The sequence below is a fragment of the Pholcus phalangioides genome, unplaced genomic scaffold (genome assembly GCF_987345545.1).
Source record: "Pholcus phalangioides strain wild (caught in Gottingen) unplaced genomic scaffold, Ppha-v1.0 ptg000010l_1, whole genome shotgun sequence".
In the NCBI taxonomy this organism is placed as follows: Eukaryota; Metazoa; Arthropoda; class Arachnida; order Araneae; family Pholcidae; genus Pholcus; species Pholcus phalangioides.
In genome coordinates, this window is record NW_028301603.1 from 21138927 (window position 1) to 21161854 (window position 22928).

At 42.0% G+C, this 22928-nt stretch overlaps 1 protein-coding gene across 2 annotated transcripts in view; it reads left to right on the plus strand.

Annotated features, from left to right (window-relative positions):
* LOC149081100 (glutamate-gated chloride channel-like) overlaps positions 1–21447 on the plus strand; it is a 166797-nt gene extending 145350 nt beyond the window's left edge. The window contains exons 5-10 of one of the 2 annotated variants that reach the window (XM_089237882.1): positions 325–548; positions 5145–5227; positions 6861–6995; positions 9034–9263; positions 19675–19869; positions 20925–21447. In XM_089237882.1, the coding sequence (XP_089094008.1) occupies positions 325–548; positions 5145–5227; positions 6861–6995; positions 9034–9263; positions 19675–19869; positions 20925–21158 (1101 nt within the window). In that variant the 3' untranslated portion in view covers positions 21159–21447. Of the gene's footprint in view, positions 1–324; positions 549–5144; positions 5228–6860; positions 6996–9033; positions 9264–19674; positions 19870–20921 lie in introns of both variants that reach the window. The other variant, XM_089237881.1, reaches the window with a different exon arrangement.
* Positions 21448–22928: the final 1481 nt, after the last annotated feature.

Below are 22928 nucleotides of genomic sequence, written 5' to 3' on the forward strand. Positions count from 1 at the left end.
TTCCGCAAACTTCAAGAACGCACAGAAATAGCTCCAAATCAAAGTGCTTGACTTCGTCTTTTCAGCTGCCTTGTAATGATCTTGAACTCATTCTACTGGAATCAAACTGTTTGGCTAAACTCTAGGTCTAGGGGAAAAGCCTGTCGAAAGCGGCGCCGTGCTTTATTTACGAGATTGTGTGTGTGTGTGTGTGTGTGTGTGTGTGCGTGCGTGCGTGCGTGCGTGCGTGCGTGTGTGTGTCTCAACGGTATTCATGGATATTATGTGTGATTATTTAGACTTGTAGAAGTGATGTGATCCTTGAATATTGTTTGTCGTTGACAGGAATACAGCGTGCAGATGACGTTGCGAGAGCAGTGGTTGGACGAGAGGATGCAGTTCGATGATATGGACGGACGGATACGTTACCTGACCCTGACGGATCCCGATAAGATATGGAAGCCCGATCTGTTTTTTTCTAATGAGAAAGAAGGACATTTCCACAACATCATCATGCCAAACGTTCTCCTGCGTATCTTCCCCAATGGTGACGTCCTCTACAGCATCAGGTTGAGATTTCTGTTGTTTACAACATCCTGTGCGAGTGCGCGAAAACAAAATCTATTCTTCTCTATAAAGTGGAAGAACTAATACACAGAAAAAAAAATCTCGTAACACATCTTGTTTCTTTTATACCTTGGTGGATAGGTATTTAAGCTGGCTTCCGGGTGCCGTGACCACGCAATTATTATGTCACAAAAAATGCTTATTTGGGTGTGTTTTATTGCTTTTTAGATTTTCAATCTGCCTGTATGTATTGTATCTCGTCTTAGATACCCCTATAAACCACATTCCTAGGTGGTTCGGATTCAGTGTTGAACAATTTTGATAATGACAGAAGAAATCGAAATGAGCCATATTGACAACGAAATATGACCTCAACCATCACTTTAAAGCCAGGCACAGACCTACCGCACCCTCGTAAAGGTTGAGCATCCTTGATGTTGAATATAACGTTCGGGCGTGGATCTAGGTGCCGGGAGGAGCGACTTATTGAGTAGGTATTTGAGAATACCCGTATTTCGCGGCCCCCCATACTATCTGGTTCTTTGGGGGGGTGATCAGTCCTTTCTGAATCCGCTCCTTCATTCTTTCTAAAAGAAACATTCGCAGTTTGACGGCACATGCCAAACTCTGTTACAGTTGATACTACTACTACCTTATTAACAAGGAAAGGGTGTCAAAGTGTCGTAATCAAAATATTATGAAAAAATTCAAGTACATGCATCCTACTTAGAAACACAAAAAAAAAAATTGCGGTGGAATGCAATTTGTAAAAGATGCAAAAAAAAAAATATTAAAATGACAACATTCTCAGCTACTCATCGCCTCTCGCACTTCTTGAGGATATCTATAAAAAATTTCTTTCTACTTTTCTCTTTTCTTCCTTCCTTTTTCTCTCTTTCTTTTTATGTATGTGCTGCACCTGATCATGTCTTGTTTGAATGACGTCGTTCTAGGGTTGCTGGATTTTTAAATCCATTCTTGGCCTTTTTATTGGCGTTCAAAATGGCGTACATGTTTAGAAAAAAAAAATTTGAGTGACCCACAAAACTAAAATTCCGCCGGATTTTTTTTTTTTTATATTTCTGTGCACAATTGAATGAGTAGAATCATTGGTGATGGTTTCAAAACTTTTCGAAGACGTCACCTTGGGACCATTTCTTTTTCAGTCTAATAAAGTTACACGGTTCCAGACCGCGCAAGTGATCCGATGCTCATTTTCAGATCATTTAAATGATCCACGGCACACTTACATATCACTAAATGTACGTGCGGCGCTGTTCCAGATCGCTTAAGTGACTCGCTCTCTCCCCGAAGAGGTTCTCCCAAAGTACAGAATTTCCCATTCAGACGTGGGTCCAGATATTCGGAGGGTATGACAGATCGAGTATGCTCGTAGAATAGTACCGTATTTTACGGGACAGGACAATTTTTCCTATATTATCCATCTCTTTAGAGGGATAATCGCCACTGTCGGATCCACATCCGATAACTCTCCTCCATTCTTTATGTTGTAGATTACACTACAAAAGTTTTATAAAAGCTCTTTGATAAAACTCGAAAAATTCCACCAATATAAGATCACCGGTTGCATTTGCTCGAATGTATGCTTATTGGTTGAATTTTTCCAGTTTTATAAAATATCTTTTATCAAAATTTTATAGCGTAATCCCGGCCTTAGAAACATTCGCTGGTTGACGACAGTGTCAAAGTCTCTTACAGTTGACATCACTGCCTTACTACGTCTATTAAAAAGAAAATATCTTCTTGTCATGAGAATTCTTGTGATTACCCGCGACACCGTTTTAGATCACTCAAGCGGCCTGCGGCACATTTTTCGATCGTTTAAATTATCCGAGTCATATTTACAGATCATTTGAGTGTCCCGCGGCATGTTAACATATCATTGAAGTGACCTACGGCATATATATAAATTGTTTAAGTGACCAGCGGCACGTTTTCAAACCAATGAAGTGACCCACAATCTAAAGGTTGATCACTGTTGATATGGAATATAACGTTCAACCGCGGATCCAGGTGTTGGGTGGGACAGTGGAATTGCATAAGTTCGTTGGATCGTCCCGTATTTTGTAGGACAGGTGAATTTTTCTCACATTATCCAGCTCTTTGGACTCCTCCAAAGGGATCCGGATCCACATCAGAAAACGTCCCTCCACGTTTTCTGTAAGGCCGGGATTACAATATAAATGCTTTGTAAAAGTGATTTTATAAGACTTGAAACACAACCAATAAGCTGATCGGTTACATTCGAATAAATGCAACCGATCAGTTTATTGGTCGTATTTTTCAATTTTTTATAGAAGTACTTTTACAAAACTTTTATAGTGTAATCCCGACCTTAAGCGGCCGGTATTTCACTATAAAAGTTTGATACAAATTATTTTATAAAACTTGAAAAATGTAACCAATAAGCGCATCTGTTACACATTCGAGCGAACTTAACTGATCCGCCTATTGGTTGCATTTTTCAAGTTTTGCAAATGAGCTTTTATCAAACTTTCATAGTGTAATGCCGGTCTTAGAAACATTTGCAGTTTGACGGCCGATGTCAAACCCTTTTACAGTTGACACCACTGAGTCTACAGGAAAGAAAAGCAAAAAAATATTCTTGTTTCGAGATTCCGAAACGTTATCGAAAAATCACGAAACGTAAGAATAAAATAAAAAAAAAATCAACAATAATAATAGATCTCTCTTCGCGCCATGAGATGGCGTGTGTGTGTTGAGAGTTCGATTTTCGAAAGTGTATGTCGCACATCAGAAACGAATTATTTCGACGCTTTGCAATCGGGAAATGCTGTCATCTTTCGAGTCGTCGAAGGGCGGTGATGGGTAAAGGGTTAAATGGGTAAACAGCACACACACACGCACACACCAACATCCAGCATGACAGCAGGTGGTGACGTGACGTGAGAGTGCCGAGACGCCATCCAAGTGGAGAAATTTGCTGAAGCTGCTGTTGCTCGTAAAAGGATGGGAGATTTGGTGTCGACGAGAGATAGAGAGAGGAAAAGCCTTTCCTTCAGACATGTCCGACTTGTCGAGCCCTAAACGTATTCTCTTCCTCTTCCTACACCCCCCGATAAGATGTTCCCGAATACGAGGAATTGACTTGACAAGCGACAGAGATATCACATTTTGTGCCTGGTGGACGATTCCGAGTTACGGGAAGCGATTTTACGACTTATTACATTGGGACACACACACACAGAGAGACATACAATCTCTTGACTCATCTCTATCTAAAGATGGACGACAGAGATCGAGGGAGAGAAAGAAAAACTTTGGAGATTGCATTTTGATTGGATTTTTATTTTATGACATGTGGTGTCAATTGAAAGTCGTGACCCAATAACCCCGTTCGAGATACGTACGTACCAGCCTTGTACTCGCAAATCCCTATCGATAATACTTGAGAATTTGATATTCTAGGAAGGGGGTTCTTAACCTTTTTCAGCCTTGATACAAAATCAGCATTGAACATTGAAGGACCGGACACACCCCGCTTCACATCTTGGAGAGATATCGAAGCGTTCCCTAAGGATAGGCGTATCCGGGAATTTCTTTTTAAAACGAAGTGGCACAACCGCCTCAGACTAAGGCAAAAACAAGTATGGATATAATCATCAATCTGAAAGCATATCAAAGGTAAATAAAATGTAAATGAACTAAGCCAACGGGCGATCGCAATTACAAATATGACTGAAGTGATGGGGTATAGCCGCCCATCATATAAGAATCAGTTCCATTGTCGTCATCGTGTCTTCAGTAGTCATAGGACCTTGTCTATGGTCACATCTAGTTGTCCCTGTCGAAATGTCCAATCTTTTGTTGAAGGTGGCCATCGTCTTTGCCGCAAGTTGTACTCCTTCACCTGACTGCTGCAATCTCGTGAGGACACACATACGAGGGGTCGGTGTCCCCACTCGGTTTGCGTACTCCCCTAGTCCTGTCGTGTAGCTGATTCAGGTTTCCCTTCAGAAACCTGACAAGACCTGTCGGGGGCGCAGGCGGCGGAAGTTCATAGTTAGTGCGCCTTCACCCAGGCCAGTATTCTTGGATTTCCAAGGGTCTTTATCTTCTGGGTTAAGGTATGGTACTCTGGCATCTTACCAAAGTAGAGCTGGGCCGTCTATTGGACATAGCGCTGCATAGTGCCAGAGGGATCCAGAAGCTCCACAATTATAGGCACAGTGAGTTGAGCTGTGGAACCTCTGTTGAAACCGTTTTTTGTAGACAGGAAATGGGCCGTGCTCTTGTGACCACTGTTATCTTTTCTCAGGGCCAAACATGATGGTGCCACCGGACTAGTCGCTGGCTGTTAGTGGATTTGAAGAACCCATCTAGGAAGCCCCTACGAATGAAGTATGGGCCATAACTCAACAACCCGGCTGTTAGTAGATTTGAACCGCTCATTTCGGAAGCCCCTGCGAATTATGTCCGACCCATAGGTTAAGAACAACTGTTCTAAGGAATATTGGAATTTTTTCTCCACGTTTCAAATTGTCAGTATTTATATTCATTGTATTCATTGCATTCAGTATGGGTTCTGTTATCAGTATTTCCATTTTATTTCACAGGATCTCTCTGGTGCTGTCTTGCCCGATGGACCTAAAATATTACCCTTTAGACAAGCAAACGTGCTCTATAACGATGGTTAGCTGTAAGTATATATCATCTTTATACAGGGAGTCCTAGAACTCTACCTCCAAATTAAGATGGGGGGGAGGTGATGGTTTTCCAACGGAACACAGGGTCGCAAATGACTTTTATTTTCCGCTCATGGAATTAGCTCCAAAAGAGGGAGAAAGGAAAAGATCCTAAGGTAGGGGTCGGCAACCCTTTTTGGCTGCGGCTCAAAATCAACCAAAATGTGTGCATTAAGAAAACGTTTTCGGGGGTATATAAATACTTTATATACCCTAATAAAATTATACTTTATTTTCGGAACTCAAGTGGATCACTTGAAATTATGAAATGGGTCACTCTCGCGGGTCATGGGTTGCCGAAGCCTGCCCTAAGGTAATCCTGGGAATGAAAGGAATAAAATATTTTCCCCCGCACACACAGATTACCGTTAAAAACAGAACCTTTTCAGCACACGGGACAAATATTCAATATTGTTACCGCTCGACAGCCACTAATGAGTATATTTCTGGTGACCATATGATCCGTAATTTTCTGGGCCATTCCCTTGTACCGAATTTTTTTCCCCGTTTTTTTACTTCAAGCTTAATACGAAGCCTAATTTTCTTTTTTTAAATCAAAGATATAACATACAGGCTGCATAGCAAACAAAGGGTATGGAATTTTACTGGTGAACCGTTGATCCCAGAGACATACTTCCGATTAGAAAGAGTTTTCAAATTACGGTGTTTGTACTCGGATATGTCATCCATATTTCAATTTCAAGGAGGTTGCATTGTTATTAAAATAAAAATAAAAATTAACTTTTTATACGGACACTGCCTTTAAAAACACAATTAGAGAGTTGATGGAGACTGTTGATCCTCACTAACTTGTTACAAACAAAAAATATTACACGTTTCTAAGTGCATTATGCACTGAGATATTCGAATTCAAAAAACGGCAGGAAAGTTGGGGGGGGGGGACAGCGCTAAATGCAGGTAAAACGGTTTCCCCGCATTTAATGCTGTTATGTTTTTTCACAACTTTCTTCCGATCTTCGAATTCGAATGTCTCTACTGAATATTGCGCTTAGATTCGTGGAGTTGTTTTTTTATGGGATCAGGAGAGACAGGGCTACAATTCTCTAATTGGGTTTTTGAGGACAGGGTGTCTGTATAAAAAGTTAGTAATTCTTTTTTATTTCGATAACTATACAACCCCCTTGTAACATTTTACTAACATCGATTACTACTTACCATCACAACCCATGAACGGCAATTATCAAATTTAAGCTTCCATGTTCACGTGAAAAAGGAGAGAGAAACTGAGAAAAAAGGAGGGGAAAAAACGGAGCAAGTTGAGCGAAAAAAGTAAACAACCGTAATGCGCTTGCGCAGATACGACAAGAGGCCTGAGATCCCGTCTTGCAAATACAGACAACTGCGCGACCTGTTTATCGCTTCAAGTCGCTGCCAGTAGACGACCAACCAAATAAGGAGTTGCGATTTCGCATAGCATTGGAAAAACCGTTTGTCTTTACGCAACATTATTACCTCTTTAATTTTTTACGGTTGAGAATCTACTGGACCCGTATTTTGCAGAATTCTTGAATTGTTCGTGAATATTAAGCTATTTCACAATGAGTATATTTTTTCCTCTTGTCTTAGATGGTTACACGACGGAGGACCTGATCTTCTACTGGAAAGAAGGGGACCCCGTACAACTGACGAAATCTCTGCACTTGCCTAGATTTACTTTGGAGTCTTTCTTGACGGATTATTGTACGAGCAAAACAAATACGGGTAAGAAGGTAGTCCTTTTGAACACATGTAAATAAACATTTTTTTTTCATGCGCTATATACCAGGCGTGGCCAACAGCTGGCCCGTGATGTGATTTTGTGTGGCCCGCGACTAGGTAAAATTAGTGCATATCAAATTGATTTTCTTATCTTTATTTAAGCCATCATTTTCGACAGCAGATCTGATTAACAGACTATTTACATTCATTATTTCTAGTGACGTTAGCAATTAGCTACGTTCTCGTCTCACTTTGCGTTTTCGTACACACTAATTTCTCTTATTAGTGTGGCATTTTTATCGTCGTTGGGCATGTTGCTTTTTTGTGGCCTCTGTATTTGTAGCTGAAAACGTGTTTGGTGTGCTGCTTGCTCACTCGCAGTGGCGAATTTTTTTCGAAGTGGATGCCAACTCACAGTGATACCTTGAAATTACAACCGACTATATATAGTCTGCGCAGACCCTGACAGTTCCAAAGAGCGAAAATATGTCATATTGGATGATCGGGTTCAAATTATGCCGTTGAACAAAAGATTTCCACACCCAAACACGATGATTATTTGTGCAAAATACAGAGAAGCATTCATCTCTAAATTTCGACATGGCAGGTTGGCAGCATTCCACATTGAAGCATACTAGCAGATCCTCAAACCAAAATACCGATATTCTGTTCCAAGAAGATAACTCAAGTAATACAGTATCGCAGATCTAGTTCCGTGTAATCGTATGGACATACAAAAGCATCGGGTAATGGTGCGCTTGCGCATCCTTTTACATCTACAGGCAGTCTGCCTGGTCCATGTGAAGTTAGTCCATTTTATCTTGGTACCAGCATGGGTTTACTTATGATAGTCAATCACTACACAAATGTTATCTACATGGTACACAAATGCTACAACTGGCTTTTTATACGCTGTCTGTCCAAATAATAAAACTCCTCTCGAAGTCGTGATTCCTTGGGCGTTTATTCAGCCCGTGCGGCCCCACTGGTTGCTGCATAATCAGTTAGGGATAAAAATAATTGCAGAAAAATGCATAAAAAAATTTTCATCTGTAAAATTTCAAACTATGGGTGCAATTGAATGGACTAATTTGCAAAAGAAACGGTAGTTTTTGATGCATTGTATCTACTAGCTGGGAACCAGAAAAACAATAGATATGTATCAGTTACATGAAGTTTATGAGGAAGTGGTAAAAATTTAATGGCTATAAAAATTGCCCTTTTTCTACCATATTACTTATGGTGGGCACAAATCTGTGAGTTTTCTGGGTCATTTTGCTCGTGCGGCTTGTACACAGGAGTTATTCCCTAGTTTGGTCAGCGACGCTACAGCTGACCATTGAACAATGAGAAGACGGCGTCACCTTGGTCTAGATACTGCATGGTCGTAAAGCTAACCATGAACTAGACGGTTCTGTCATTGAACCCATGAAACGCTGGTTTTGATACTTATTGTCATTTATATCGTAGATTGCAGAAGAGATGGCTAATTTGACGAATCGATAAAACGCGTACATGTTGCGGACGGTAATGCTCTGGAAGCCGGAATCTTGTACCGGGAGTGTTTTCCGACAAGACGCGTGCAAGAACGAAATCACTTTGAGAGATAACACCGATGCCTGTGCCATATGGGCTCCTATATCTTGCAGGCCGCTAAGGAGCCCGTTCCTCGCACACCAGACACCGGTGCGATCCCTTAAAGGTTTTTCGATCTTGTCGAAAGGTAAGCGTCTTGTCGCAAAATTCTACCTGTACAGTCTTCAAGCTTCTGAACATTCCCGTTCGCCACACCACACATAAAATTCATATCTGCCTTTCTCTGTCCCTTTTGAAATCTACAAAAAGTGCCAAAACCAATTTTTTACGCGTTCAATGACAGCGCCGTCTATTGGTTCACCGCTTATGCCCATCATTGCATGACGAAAATTGCTTGTTTAAATGTGTTTAATCATTCGCCTCTAAAGCTTCATCTGTGTCCTGAATCACCCTGTCTATGTACTAGAGAGAAAATACTAACGCTTTGACATCTCACGCCACACAGGAGAGTACAGCTGCCTGAAAGTGGACCTCCGTTTCAAGAGGGAGTTCAGCTATTACCTGATACAGATCTACATACCGTGCTGCATGCTCGTCATTGTGTCATGGGTGTCGTTCTGGCTGGATCCCAACGCCATACCTGCCAGGGTGTCACTGGGTGTCACGACGCTCCTCACTATGGCCACGCAGATATCTGGCATCAACGCATCGTTGCCACCTGTATCTTACACCAAGGTACGAATAATAACTTCGTTTTATTATTGTTTACTATCTATCGGGGGGGGGGGCACTTCCTGGTAGAAAGGGCATCCGAGATCCACATTTGGCCTAGGGAGTATTGTTTGAGGAAATATGACTTAAGTAATCTGAAAATGTGTCGCGTTCCGCTTAAGTGCTCTGGAATTGTGCCGCGACAACTTAAGGGAAACGCGCTGTGGGCCACTTGAGTGATCCAGAAATGTGCCGTGGTTAGTGATCTAGAACTAGGCCACGCGTCACTTGATTGATGTCGCGCGTCACTTGAAAGATTTGTAAATGTGCCAAGGATAACTCAAGTGACCTGTCGGTGGGGCCACTTGTGAGAATTGTAACACGGGCCACACATAGTTGCTCTATAAATGTGTCATAAGTCACTTAAGTGCTCTACAGAATTTCCCACGGGTCACTTGAGTGATCTGTAAAAATGTGCCACCCTGTTCATTTTTAGGAGTGAGACTTTTTTCAATTGAAAATTGAGTTTAGTCATAATAATAATAAATAATAACTTAATTCATAATAAATAAAAATTTTATAAATAAGGTTGATATGGGGACCAAGTATCGTCTTAACGCATGAGCCCATAACGCCTGTTGAGGGTACGCTTTCGCTTGATTTTTCCCTCGTGGCCCCTTTACACTATCCCAGGACCACAAGGGGTGCCATATGACCCCAGATTGAGAACCACTGTTCTACCTTGTCCTCAGTGAATCGAATGGCTTCTTTAGGTTGATTCGCGTCAACTCTTTAATTGTAACGAACCGAAGCAAACCGAGGCCAATATTTCATGATATCTAGTTAACGTCGGATTGGTTGAATGCAAAGAATACTCACCAAGCCGCGAGAATAGAAAGAAAATGCACCATTTTCCACACCACCCAAGAGGTATGGTGCCAGGCGCGTTACCCCTTTGTGTACGGCGGGTTCCCACGTAGGCATATTTCCGTCTTCATCCTGCGCAACCCATCGAAGATCTTCTCTCGACGGGCCCCAGAGCAGCAACCGTAAGTTGGTTGGGTGCCCTGGTAGAGGCCTCGCCCGTACACCACGTTTCGGCCGAGCCCCGGATCCGGTTAAGATCGTATGGCTCGGCCCAACGATGGAAAGAAGCCTTTCGACATGGGCCGCTTCCTCTGCCCCGGCTTCCTTGACAGTCGACCATCTCGCGCGCGAGGGAAATGGCGACCGACCAGCTGCACACGGGGGCAAACTGGGGGCATCGGTCATCCAAACTCGCCGTCTCCGAAGATAGGACGGGCAAAAGCCGTGGAGCGCTCCTCAGAGGCGATGGATAAGAATGAAGCAATATGAAAACATCAGGTTTCCAATCAAAACAATGGAATTTTTACATTGTTTAAGAAATTCGTTCCAAAAACTTCAACAATGAAACTTCATTGTTTGATTTCTAAACACGGGAAAAACTGAGATGGGCCTACAACATATCTACGCTAGGGTTTCTCAATCTTCGGGTAGTCGCGGGGCTTCCATATGGGTCGTAGAAATTTTCTTACAGCCAAAGGTTCTTGAGCTACGGGTCACGATTCAAACTTGACTCGCAGAGCCCTCCGACATATGTCGTTCAAATCAGCTAGCAGTCCCGGTTTCTTGACTTATATATCACTACCAGGGGACCCCCAGCAACTAGGGGAGAGAAGGTGGGTCTGGTGCCCCAAGCGCCGGACCACATGGGGGCTCAAATTTCACCTTTTAATCTCACATTCAACATTACAAGGGGGCATCAGAATGCGTGCTCCCCCCCATGGCCGCCAAAAGACAGGGGCTGACAGGGCTCTAGCCCTGGGGCCCGGGACAATTTTCATAATTTTTTTTCTTTTTCAGGCTATACATGAACAATATAAGGGCCCGTGATAAATCTGACCAGGGAGCCCGCGAAAGACCCGAGCCTAAGGGCCCTACTCCCGGATGTAGGGGTCATGCTCCCCCCCCCCCCAGGCTGACCAGGCATTTAGTTTCGGCCTTGCCTACGGATAGCTTTTCAAAGACAAATCTGATTATTACTCATTAAGTATGCAGTAAAGGTGTCCAAGAGCTTTATTGTTGTTGGCATTACCGAAATTAAATGTCTACAAACTAATATTGAATAGCAAAAATGTATTACCTTCTGCAATTTGAAGACATTCGTGTTAAGCTAAATCAAGGCTTTCAATTAGACCTCAAGTGCGGGCTACTCTTCATTGATTTGAAAGACTACTTCAAAAGACTTGAGTGATATGTAGATGTTTCGCTGATGCAGTGATCTGAAAATGTGCCGTGGGTCACTTAAGTGATCTGTAAATACGCCATGGAACGTTTAAGTGCTATGGAACTGTGCGGTAGATCACTCAGAAGATCTGCAAAAATGTGTCGCTTATTTCATTTTTACAAAATTTGGTTTAAGGTCGTCGCGGGCCACATCAGATGACCACGAGGGCCACAATTTTCCCGCGTTTCACCGATTGAGCAGATATGGTATAGACCACTGGTTCCCAAAGTGTGGGTCGCGACCACGCAGGTAGTCACATCACTGAACTAGGGGGTTCGCGAAAGATTCTCCAAAATAAAAACGTCCAATAAATTCATTCGTAACTAGGATTTCTCGTCGCCCGGAGCAAACATTATTTTGCCACCCCAACAACTTTAAAATTCGATAATTTTGTAATGCCATTCTTTGTTCCTACCTAAAACTGCTGCCCGGGGCAGTTCGGGGCTATCTTAAGAGCATCGTGGGGTCCCTGGGCCAAGTGATTCTTCTCAGGGCCTTCCAGGCGAATTTTTGGAAATGCCAACCTTATCTCATTTTTGTGAGGCTCTCGGGCCGTGCCAGGGTGGGCCCATTCCTTAAGACGGCACTGGGACAGTTGCCCCCTCCCTCTAGTTACGACCCTGTGTAAGTGAATAGCATTATTTACCAACACAGTGATCACTTACTTATACACCTTCTCACTCTCTCACTCCCTCCCATAACGTTTCTCTCAGTTACAAGACGAATTTCTGTACTCCTAGTCAAAGATATACCATAATAATGTCATTCACTTATATGCTCCTTCCTCACTTATACGGTGTTTTTCTTCTTCCCTTGCACTGGCGCATAAGAGAGAGATCAGCGTATTTTTAACCGCGAGTGCATAAAATCGTCTTATAACTGAGAGAAACATAAAGGTATAAATGAGGGAGTGTATAAGTGAGATAGACATTGTAATATTCATCAAGACCCCCCCCCCCCACCATCCGGTTAGGCTGGGGTCCTGTCCGCCTATGCTATGTCGAGACTATGATTCTTAGTAATACTGATAATACAGCAACACCTTTAAATTTTTTGAATTGAATACTCTTGAGGCGAAACGAACAAATCAATTATCTCTATCTTTGATATTGCCCAAGCAACCCTCCCCCCACAACCCCCTACAAAGGGAAGCCCTAGACTGCACACGCATTGGGATCGACCTAATTTATCAAATTCTAATTGTGCAAAAATTTACACTTATTTTGCATATTAATAACCCTTTCAGGTGGTGGGTCCCAAAAAAAGGTCTGCCCGGATGGCCCCCGAGAAGGCAAGTTACGGCCCTGTTCACAAACCATTTTAAAAATCTCTACTGTATCCGAAATGAGTGGTATCACCCTATTCCCCCCCCCCTTTTAAGAGGAAATGCTAGGGCCATAGTATAGGATCCCATAGGTTTGGCTTAATTAGAAGTAAATGATGCTAATAATTCTGGGAGAGAATGGCACACACACACAGAGAATACCTGTCTTTCTCTTGGGGCTATATCTTTTAATACGGGAATGGCACGGACCAGTAGTGTGGGCCCTGGTCAGTAGTGTGGCTTGGCCAAAGTAGTTTGTGACTGAAGCAATTTTCCGAATAGGTGAAATTCTATATACATATTAAAAGAGAGAAGTGATCAATGCGATGAAGTGTGAGAAGTTGAGAGAAGATGTCATAACAAACTACTTCAAGTGTAAACGACGGTCGCTAGATGGCAGCACCAACAGCCGATTTCTTCTCACTTTTTTTTCCATAGATAGGGTTACCAGTCGTCCTCATTTCTGATGTCATTTCAAGCGTCCTCCTACGTTTCAGAAAATTCACCCTTTTGTCGTCCTTTCCAGGTTTCCGGAATCATTCTCTGTTTCTTTTTTTTTAGGGGAATTATTATTTTTTTGCGTGTATGTGTGTGTTTTTTCCCCCACACATTTTTACACGCTTTGAAAAGCTCCCTCGAAATTCCCCAGACAAATCCAAAAGTTGCTTCCAAGCAGGGCAGATGCTATTCTAACCATGGCCCAGCTTTCCCCCAAGACAACATGAAAAAAGACAGAGTCGGGGGAAAAACAGCTCTGGAAGAACAAAACCACAACATACATTTCGGGAATGCCATTGTTCAACCAACATTACCAACAGCAGATGCCGTGCACTGAAAAGGGGAAGGGGGGGGGGGTTACCTATTACATTTAGAAATAAACATAATAGGATAAAAAGGAAACACAAAATGCCGATTCCTCTGGCAAAAAAAAAAAAAAAAGCAAACAATCCCAAAAGATTTGAAAAAAAAAACGCCTCCTTGCTCCAGGTGAAGTAATGAAACTGACCAGACGGAGGGAACAATTCATTAAAAGCAAGGGGAGACGGATCGTTATTTTTCTTTTTTGCTCCAACTCACAATGTCTGTGCTGGACATGTGTTTGAAAATGTCGAGAGACGTTTTGAAAAGACGTTTGAAAATGTCGAGAGAAGAGTCCAAGACCATATTGTATAGCTTTTTTGGCCGTCACCATCCTTTCCGCCTGGTTTGAAATTCTGAAGGAAAAAAATTAACCAATGGAGTAACAGTAAACAAGCTCGACAACTACGTCTTACAACTAGGGGCGAATGAAGTATTACATTTTGCAGATTATTATGACAGTTCTGTGTACTTCACAAACATCTACTATATCATTAGTATATTTGTTCCTCTTTCTGTTGACAACTTACCCGGTGAGTTCGAATAACTTTTTTCATAGCTAGAGCCCGGATTATACGCAAATGCATAAAAGTGCATATGCATTTTTGACCTGTTTCAGTATTAATGCATACAAATGCATAAAATTTCATATTTTCTTCACATTTATGACATTTTTAAACATAAGCAATATATCACTGGTCGAATCCATCATCTTAGGCTGATATTTTAGCAAACTTTCAGCCTAGTATTTTACTATAGGCTTAAATTTACTGGAATTCCATTTCCAGTAAATTTGAATAATTTCTTAACGGTTTATCATATTTACCAATAAGAGCCGGGGATTACGCATAATCACCGGTAGATGTGAAAAACAAAATTTATTAAACTTACAAAAATGGTTCGTAACTATGCATAATAGCCAGTGATTGTGCATGATAACCGGATTTATCTAGTTTACGTAACATATGTGGCGGTTCTGTTTTGGTTGGAAAAAATTATACAGTCGAATCCCGTTATAACGAACTCCAATACACCGGAGATATCATATAACGAGATTTCGTTATAAAGGAATTCCATTTTTTTGTATTATTCCTATGTAAACTTATCTGGTGGATTAGAAACGTGTTCGTTAAAACGAGATTTTCGCTATATCGGGAGTATTCTTTAAAACGGCATCCGACTGTATTAGGTGTTGGGTTTCTTTTTTGGACGAAAAGTGACGCCATCTGTTGCGGAAACGACGTTATCGAGGGTGCGCGCAGGCATCCTGTTTTCTGTTTCCGTATCTTGTAACAATAGCGGCATCGGTCAGATTAATGGCGCCATCTTTTGCAAAAATTGGGAAAAGTGGCGTGCGAAGGCGTCCTCCTTTCTCAGTTTTCGAATCTGGTAACCCTGTTCAATGGAGGCGTTGTAGGAGGCAATTGGAGGCAATTGGTGGCGATTTCTAAACACCTGGACAAATATAGATATGAACAGCTTTAACTTATATATTCGAAAGCAGAACGCGATTTATGATATATTTGTCCGTTTTAAAACTAAATTTCCTAAATTGGCATCACACTGGTTATAGTGGAAAGTATGTTCAACTTTTTATCTGCAATGATGCACACACAATCACTACCCTTTGAAACTCCTTCCCCCCCCCCCTCCCTCCCAAGTAACCAAATTTATTATGCAAGATTACAAGTACACCTCGGAGGGGGAGGGGCGTGGAATCATACTATCCCACTAAAGCGTGGTATAAAGCAGTGTTTCGCATCCTCTTTCCACTCATAGCCCACATTGGGAATATTTTTTCCCGTGCCCCCCCCCCCCCCATGCATGAGCGAGACCCTTTCTAACCCCCTAATTGGTTTGTTTAGTAAATTTAAAAGGAACAACAATTTTAGTAATAACGTCGGTTTCCAGAACCCCTACGAAAGCTTCCCGCTTGTTCTGGTTCTGTCCGGGGCTGTCTCAATTATGCCCCCCCCCCCAGTCAAGAGTGAAGCTGACAGGGTTCCAGACTTGGTGACCTGGAATATTCTCACATTTTTTCTTTCTTTTCCACATTTTTTCACGCTTCGAATTCACTATAGAGGGGGTCCGGAATTCGTCTCAACACACAATATTACTCTGAGATGAGAAGCGAGTTGGATCCGGTCCTCCGATGTTGATCCCATCCTAGAGATCTTGCTCAACAAGCGTGGATCCAGAGGGTAGGTGATGGGGGGGGGAGGTGACCGTCCCTCCTAACAGCCAAATGGTATGGGAGGAATTTTTCTGTCCCGTAGTCATGTAGCGGTCATGTCTGTCTGTCCCGTAAAAAAAAAAAATACAGGATGATCCAATGCACCTACAAAATAAGTCTCTTTGACGATGGGTGGGGAGTCTTGAATAAGACAAGGGGGCCCACGAGAAGAAAGTATTGTCAAAAGGAGGCCGTTGGCCAATAAAGGTCAAGATGTACGGGGTGATTATAAAAAAACTATCCCAACATATGGGCCCCTAACTATCCTACCATTCACAGAAACTGAATGAGATTTTGGCATAAGGTATTTTGATGTATGCGCTCAAGAATATGGAAAACAACAGTGTCACTCTAACAGTTACGGTTACAGTGACAAAAATTTCGAAAATATCAAATGGCAACACCAAGTTTTTTGTATTGGAATGCGATCTCCATACTGAAAAACACTAAATAGCGTTGGAATGGCACCTGTAGCACGAAAATCCCCGGAGCTAGGCAAGGAAAAAGTACTTTGCTGTGCACCAGAGCATTAATGTTCGTTTCATTCGTCACACCGTTTCCCAGCCTGATTAGTCCTCCACAAGGTCATGTGGAAAACACAATAAAATGCTTCATTTTATGCTGCTTCTCTGTCCTTATTTCTTGTCCTCACTTTTAGTCTATCTACCGCCGGTGATTTTCATGCTACATTTGCCGTTCGAACGCTATTTAGGGTTTCACACAATGAAGATCACATTCCAATACAAAAAACTTGGTGTTGCCATTTGATATTTTCGAAATTTTCTCACTGTAACCGTAACTGTTAGAGTGACACTGTTGTTTTCCATATCATTCTTGAGCGCATACATCAAAATACCTTATGCCAAAATTTCATTCAGTTTCTGTGAATGGTATGATAGTTAGGGGCCCATATGTCGGGATAGTTTTTTTATAATCACCCTGTATTATCAGATAAAAAAATTATTATTTTTTTACGGCCCCCCCCCCCCATGCAATCGAATCCATCATGAATTGAACTTCAAAAAAAAAGAAAGAAAGGGGGTGGGTGGGGGGTTACCTCACACAGCTCAAGTGGTGGCCCGAGCTCTCAATCCAATCGATAATAACCAAGGAAATCTTTTGTCCGTTGAATTCAAAGAAATGAATCATCATCTTGTCGAGGGTCGATCACGTGACCGGAATTTCCGGTATCAAAAAAGAATGATTTCTTTCTTTTTTTAAATACGACATTATTCTTCGATTCGTCTTCTATTGTTCTCTGCAATTTTTCAATATACCGTGTATTTCCTTAAATATGACCTTTTATTTACGGGGGGAAAATATATATCATTCAATAAAAAGTTGCTATTCAACTGAGGCTAGGGGTCATTTGACGAAGATGTGTCTCTGTATTGTTCTTTGAATATAAGGCGGGTACTCAAATGCCAAAGGAAGTCCAACAAAAATCTGCCATAGATCATTTTATGAGGGAATCGGAATAACACCTTCTTGCGTGCACTGTACTGCCATTTGCATTCGCATGACATATTTATCCTTGAAATGTTTCGAGAATTCATTTCGAACCAGTGCAAGGTCGAGAAGTTTTTCAAGCAAAAAAAACTGCTTGTCCATATTTCATGTTTGGAATGTGCTTAAAATTCAGAAACATATATACATTTTTCTCATTTGGCCAAAGGGTGACCATATGACCCAAATTTCCCGAGACGTTCCCGTATTTTCCCATCAATTTTGCCATCTCGGCTCTTTTCATACAAATGTCCCGTTGCTTCTTCCCGTATTTTCATCATCCCGTAATTGCATCTTTCCATATGAGTATCCATCCCATATATTTATCATGTTTTTATTTTTTTCGTGATTTCACTTGAATCCACTGCAATTTGCAGTAGTGCTTCATTTCCCACCAGTGTCAATTTTTTAGTGATTGTAGCAGTAATTGGCAACTTTGTTCGACGTTTGGCATCATTTTTTACAACTGGCTATTAACAGCTTCCCCCATTGATGCTTTAGGCAAAAAATTTGAATGAACTCTGACGAATCGGTGATAAATATGGTAACCTTGTCCTAACCTAGCCACGTGTTAGAAAAAGGAGAGAGAGAGACAGACTTATGTATTTTATACTGTTATATCTCTCTCCCTCTCTTATCTGTAATACGTACAGATGTATATAGAGTATGTCCGATGTAGATTTCTTTTTTCACCCTCACCGACCTGTTCCCTTTCGCTTTCACATGTATACAGTAGAAGGATACATCATGGAAGTACAAAGAACTATACTACTACTACTTAACCATACATGCACCTCGTACACATTCCTCTGCCGAATTTGTAACGAATCGTCACATGCCGGAATGTGTGTTGTGAGTGTATGTGTGGATTTAACGCATTTATGTTGTTGAGTTGCTCTTGTTTCTTGTTCATGTGCCATCTGGCTTCTATTTTCTGAAGGAAAGATGGGAATGCTTGAATTATCGTTTAATGTAAGTATCGTGTTGTAGGCCCGCCGAGACTTCTTTAAATGGGAGACCGGTTCACATACACATTCGTGTCTTGAAGCTTGAAAACCGCAGAAAATCAACATGAGCCGACCACCACTGTGCCGTCAACGAAGTTTGAACCCGGATGATCAGGACGAGAGTAGTAAAAAGAACTACAATTTTTTTTTTCGTAGGGTTGCAACAAAGTTTCACAGTGATGAGGAGAGAGGAAAGAAAACAGAGAGATCTTTTCAATTTATTCCATTGGCGTTCGTACACAATATTACATTCTTTATCATAAAGTGATTAACCGACTTTGCCTGTGTCACGAATCCCAATTACACGTATTTTTCTCGACGAAATATGCCCCCCCCCCTCCTTCCTAAAGAGTCGCAACCTACAGTTCGGGAATAGAATATGAATCTGTGAAGAATGAAACGGCACAATTTTGACTTGATTGACTCCATGAATGATGAAGGGATGAAACGGCACTGTTTTGACTAGAGCATGAATCGGGGAAAGTATTTCGGCTAGGTCAGGGCCGTCTTAAGAGCATCGTGGACCCCTGGGCCAATTGGTTTTTCTGAGGCTCTACCTAGTAAATTCTAGAGAATTTCAATTAGATCTCATTTTTATAAGACCCCTCTTCTTTCGAGGCCCCCGGGCCGTGGCTGGGTAGGAGCCCATGCGTTAAGACGGCATTGGGCTAGAGCATGTGTCGGAAAGGATGAAACGTAACTATTTAGACTTTGAATAGAGATAGGAGGAAATCTCTAAAAATCATTGCACATAATAGGCTAAGTCCAGAAAACCTGAAGAGAAATATCCATGACATTTTACCATTTCATGTTTGAGCCATAGAAAAATAAAGCGTCTGGCAAGCTTCATGCTTGATGGCCAATTAGGTGGGATCACTCCTTGGTTTGGGAGCTTGTTGGAAGAAAGTGGTTGGTGGGTTTAAATACCGTTCTGAAATCAGCTGTACTGTGTAAAAAGGAAAGGTAAGAGTCACATTTAGAAAGAGAACAATTTCGGTTAAAGCCACATTTGAGAATGTTCAATGTCCTACGCATTTCAATTCGGTTCATAACTCCTTAGTTTTGCAACGTGGGAACTTGAAGGATAATTTTGAAATTTTCTCGACTATGACTCTATGATGTCAAAAAAGTGTGATTTGACTTTTCCTCTTTTTTTTTGTCAAAGCATGAAATGTTTGAGCTTGTGTTTGTCTGTTTAGGCTATTGACGTGTGGACGGGAGTGTGCCTTACGTTCGTGTTCGGAGCTCTGCTCGAGTTCGCCCTCGTCAATTACGCTTCCAGGAACGACGAAACCAATCGCGTCCCGAGGAACTATCCTCACGTACCAGACTTCGAACAATCTGCGTCGATTCTGGAGGCCGATCGCCTTGAAGACGGAACATCGTATGCCATGGTATGACTCGACCGGTTCACTATTTCTTCGCACATCGTATATACACACACACACATTATACTGTAATTAAGTATTTAGCGAGAGTATGATGAGAATGCATTACTTTTTTTAATTGCATTTTTAATTATTTGCTGTATTTTTTTCTAGAAATAGACATCCGTGTTTCTTATGGGTATCTTCTTCTCAGCCACTTCGTTGGCATTTTGCCTGTTGTGGTCTTGCATTTGTATAACGGGCGGTACCAGCCGCATCAAACTTCCTGCGAGTCTGAATGCCTATGGTGACTTCGTCAAACGAATATGACTGCTCTACCAATTTTGATGTTGAGGGTGGTACAAAATCCCTACGCACTTCCAGTCTGAATTGTTTACAGAAAATTCACCGACAACAATTGACCGACCAACAGCTCATCGACGGAAATTCACCGACAATAATTTGGCGCGAGTCAGTGAGCCATTAAGTGAGCGAGGAATGACCGAGTGAGTCAGTAAATTATACAGTTGTTGTTGAGTGAGTGACATAGTGGGTTAGTGTTGGTGAGAGCGACTGTGAGGGACCTATGAAGTGAGTTACCTGGTGAGCTAGTGAGTGACAGAGGGAGTGACTCGGTGAAGGACTCACTCGTCCACTTGCTGCTCATTCGATCATTCATTCACTCGTTCATTAACTCATGTCTCACTGATGTCGCTGAATTTCCCGGGTACGAGTCTGAATCATCCCGTTGGTAATAATCATCTGAGGTGTCAAAGAACTTCCCGTCGTAAATTTTCACAGTCAATTTTGTAACACCACTGTCATTTTACGGTGGCCCGGACCTAGGAGTGCTGTAAGTACTCGAGCATCCGCGGTAATTTGTGATAAGGATCCAAGCACCCACAGAATTGATTCAGAAATCAAAATTTCCTATACGTAATACTCAAGACGAGCATCCACAGGTCCGAAATACTTCCGACGTCTCTGACCATGACTAACTTATAATGTTTGATTCAATTCTGAAAACTCACTCGTTATCATGATTGATGCCTTTTAATGCGTTGTTATTTTTGTTCCAGAAGCCACTCGTACAAGCAGCCAGCCTTAGGAATGCCGAAAAGTTTCGCCAATGCGAAGTCCACATGAAGCCAAAGAAGAAGAGGACGGGCCTGTGGCAGGCCTGGATCAACAAATTCCCGACAAAGTCGAAACGAATCGACGTGACGTCTCGAATATTCTTCCCAGTCATGTTCGCCGTGTTCAACCTCGCCTACTGGACTACGTATCTCTTCAGGGATGACAAAGAAGAATTGTGAGCATGTCCCTCACAAACATACATTTTTCAAACACTTACAATTATATATACAGTATATATATATACGATTGTGTGCGTGTGAAAAGAACCTTATCATCATCAATGAAGAACCATTTCGATCCAGAAATGTGTCCGCAAAATATGGAGAGACGATTTCCACAGAGACAGGTGGTGGGAAAACCAACACCGTGATATCCCTTTATAAGGGGAAAACAGACTATATAACGAGGGTGAGTGTTTCGTTGAGGAGTTGAACCGAATTTCATACATATGTATTCGAGCTTATATTCAAAAAAAAAGAAAAGATATTATATAACCCTATCCCCTCATATATAGTCGATTAATTGTAATATATTCGGAGATGTGCATGGCCGTGAAGCGAACAAATGAAATGCCAGCATGTTAGGCAGTTTTTTTGTGAAATGCCGCGCAACTAACTTCCAATTCTGCCATCATCAACCTATTGCTCGCGAGCCCCATAAAATGATCGATTTTGTACTATACCGTAATATAATCAGCATTTCGTAATGATTTCAGTTTGAACATACCTCAGAATGGTATGTGTGCTTTTTCATATAGATTGTGAGCATAAATAGTGTCTGGGAAAAAAAGGAAAATGGTTGAGGACCTCTGATCTGGTATTTTCAGTTTTATTTGGGGTGTGATTTAGAACTCATTGACGAAACTTTAATAACACCTAAACATGCAATTTTCGTTGTGCGATGCATAGTCGTAACGCAAGCGGTGGGCCGCTAGACGGCACTGTCATTAAACGCATAACAGCGCTGCACTACTTATTTCTATTTCTATCGTGTGTTGCAGAAGGTATAGCTGGTTTCACGAATCAGGAAAAAGCGGACATGTATTCCACGTACTGTATTGCGGACGGAAATGCCGTGAAAGCCCGATGACTGTATCGGGAGTGTTATCTGAAAAGACGCGTTCCTGATGGAAAAAAACCTTTGGGGAATCTCGTCGGTGTCCATGAAAAACTGACTTCTTGTGGTGTCCTCACATTCAGAACATGCCATTTATCCAGCTTCCGGCTGACAAAATAGCCCGTTCTGCACAGACGACGGTGAAATCCATCTACGGTTTTTCCCAATGGCAAGCGTCATGTCGAAAAACACTCCCATTACCATCTTCGCTCTTCCAAAGCACATTCCCGGCTACAGCACCATACATGAAATGCATATCCGCCTTTCCATCTCCTCCACAATCGACGATAAAGTTCCGAAACCAGTATGGTGCCAAAAACGGGAATTCTTTGGACTGTACAGAAAGAGTTTTCTGATAAGACACGGGCTAGATCGAAAACCTTTCAGGGATTCCACCAATGTCTGTGCGAAACGGGCCTCTTGTAGCGTGCTTACACGTCCTGTATCCTGCACTTCGCAGACAAAAGGATCCGCACAGACACCGGAAATAGCATGCACTTAAATAGCTCAAGAATTTTTCAATCTGACGCGCGTCTTGGCCGAAAAACGTCCTGGTATCGTTTTCGCGCTTCCATAGCATTCCTGTCCGCAGCACTATATGTGAAATGCATGTTCACGTTTCCATCTCTTCCCTCTTCCGCAATCCAAGATAGAAATGGTGATAATTGCCAAAACTAGTGTGGTGCTAGGGAACAGGGATGCTCTGGAAACCTCTGGTAAGACGCGTGCCAGATCGAAGAACCTTTGATGGGTTTCACCGGTGTCTGTGCAAAACGGGCTCTTCAGTCAGCAATATGCAGGAAAGAAAGAAAGAGAAAGCCGCACACACAGGA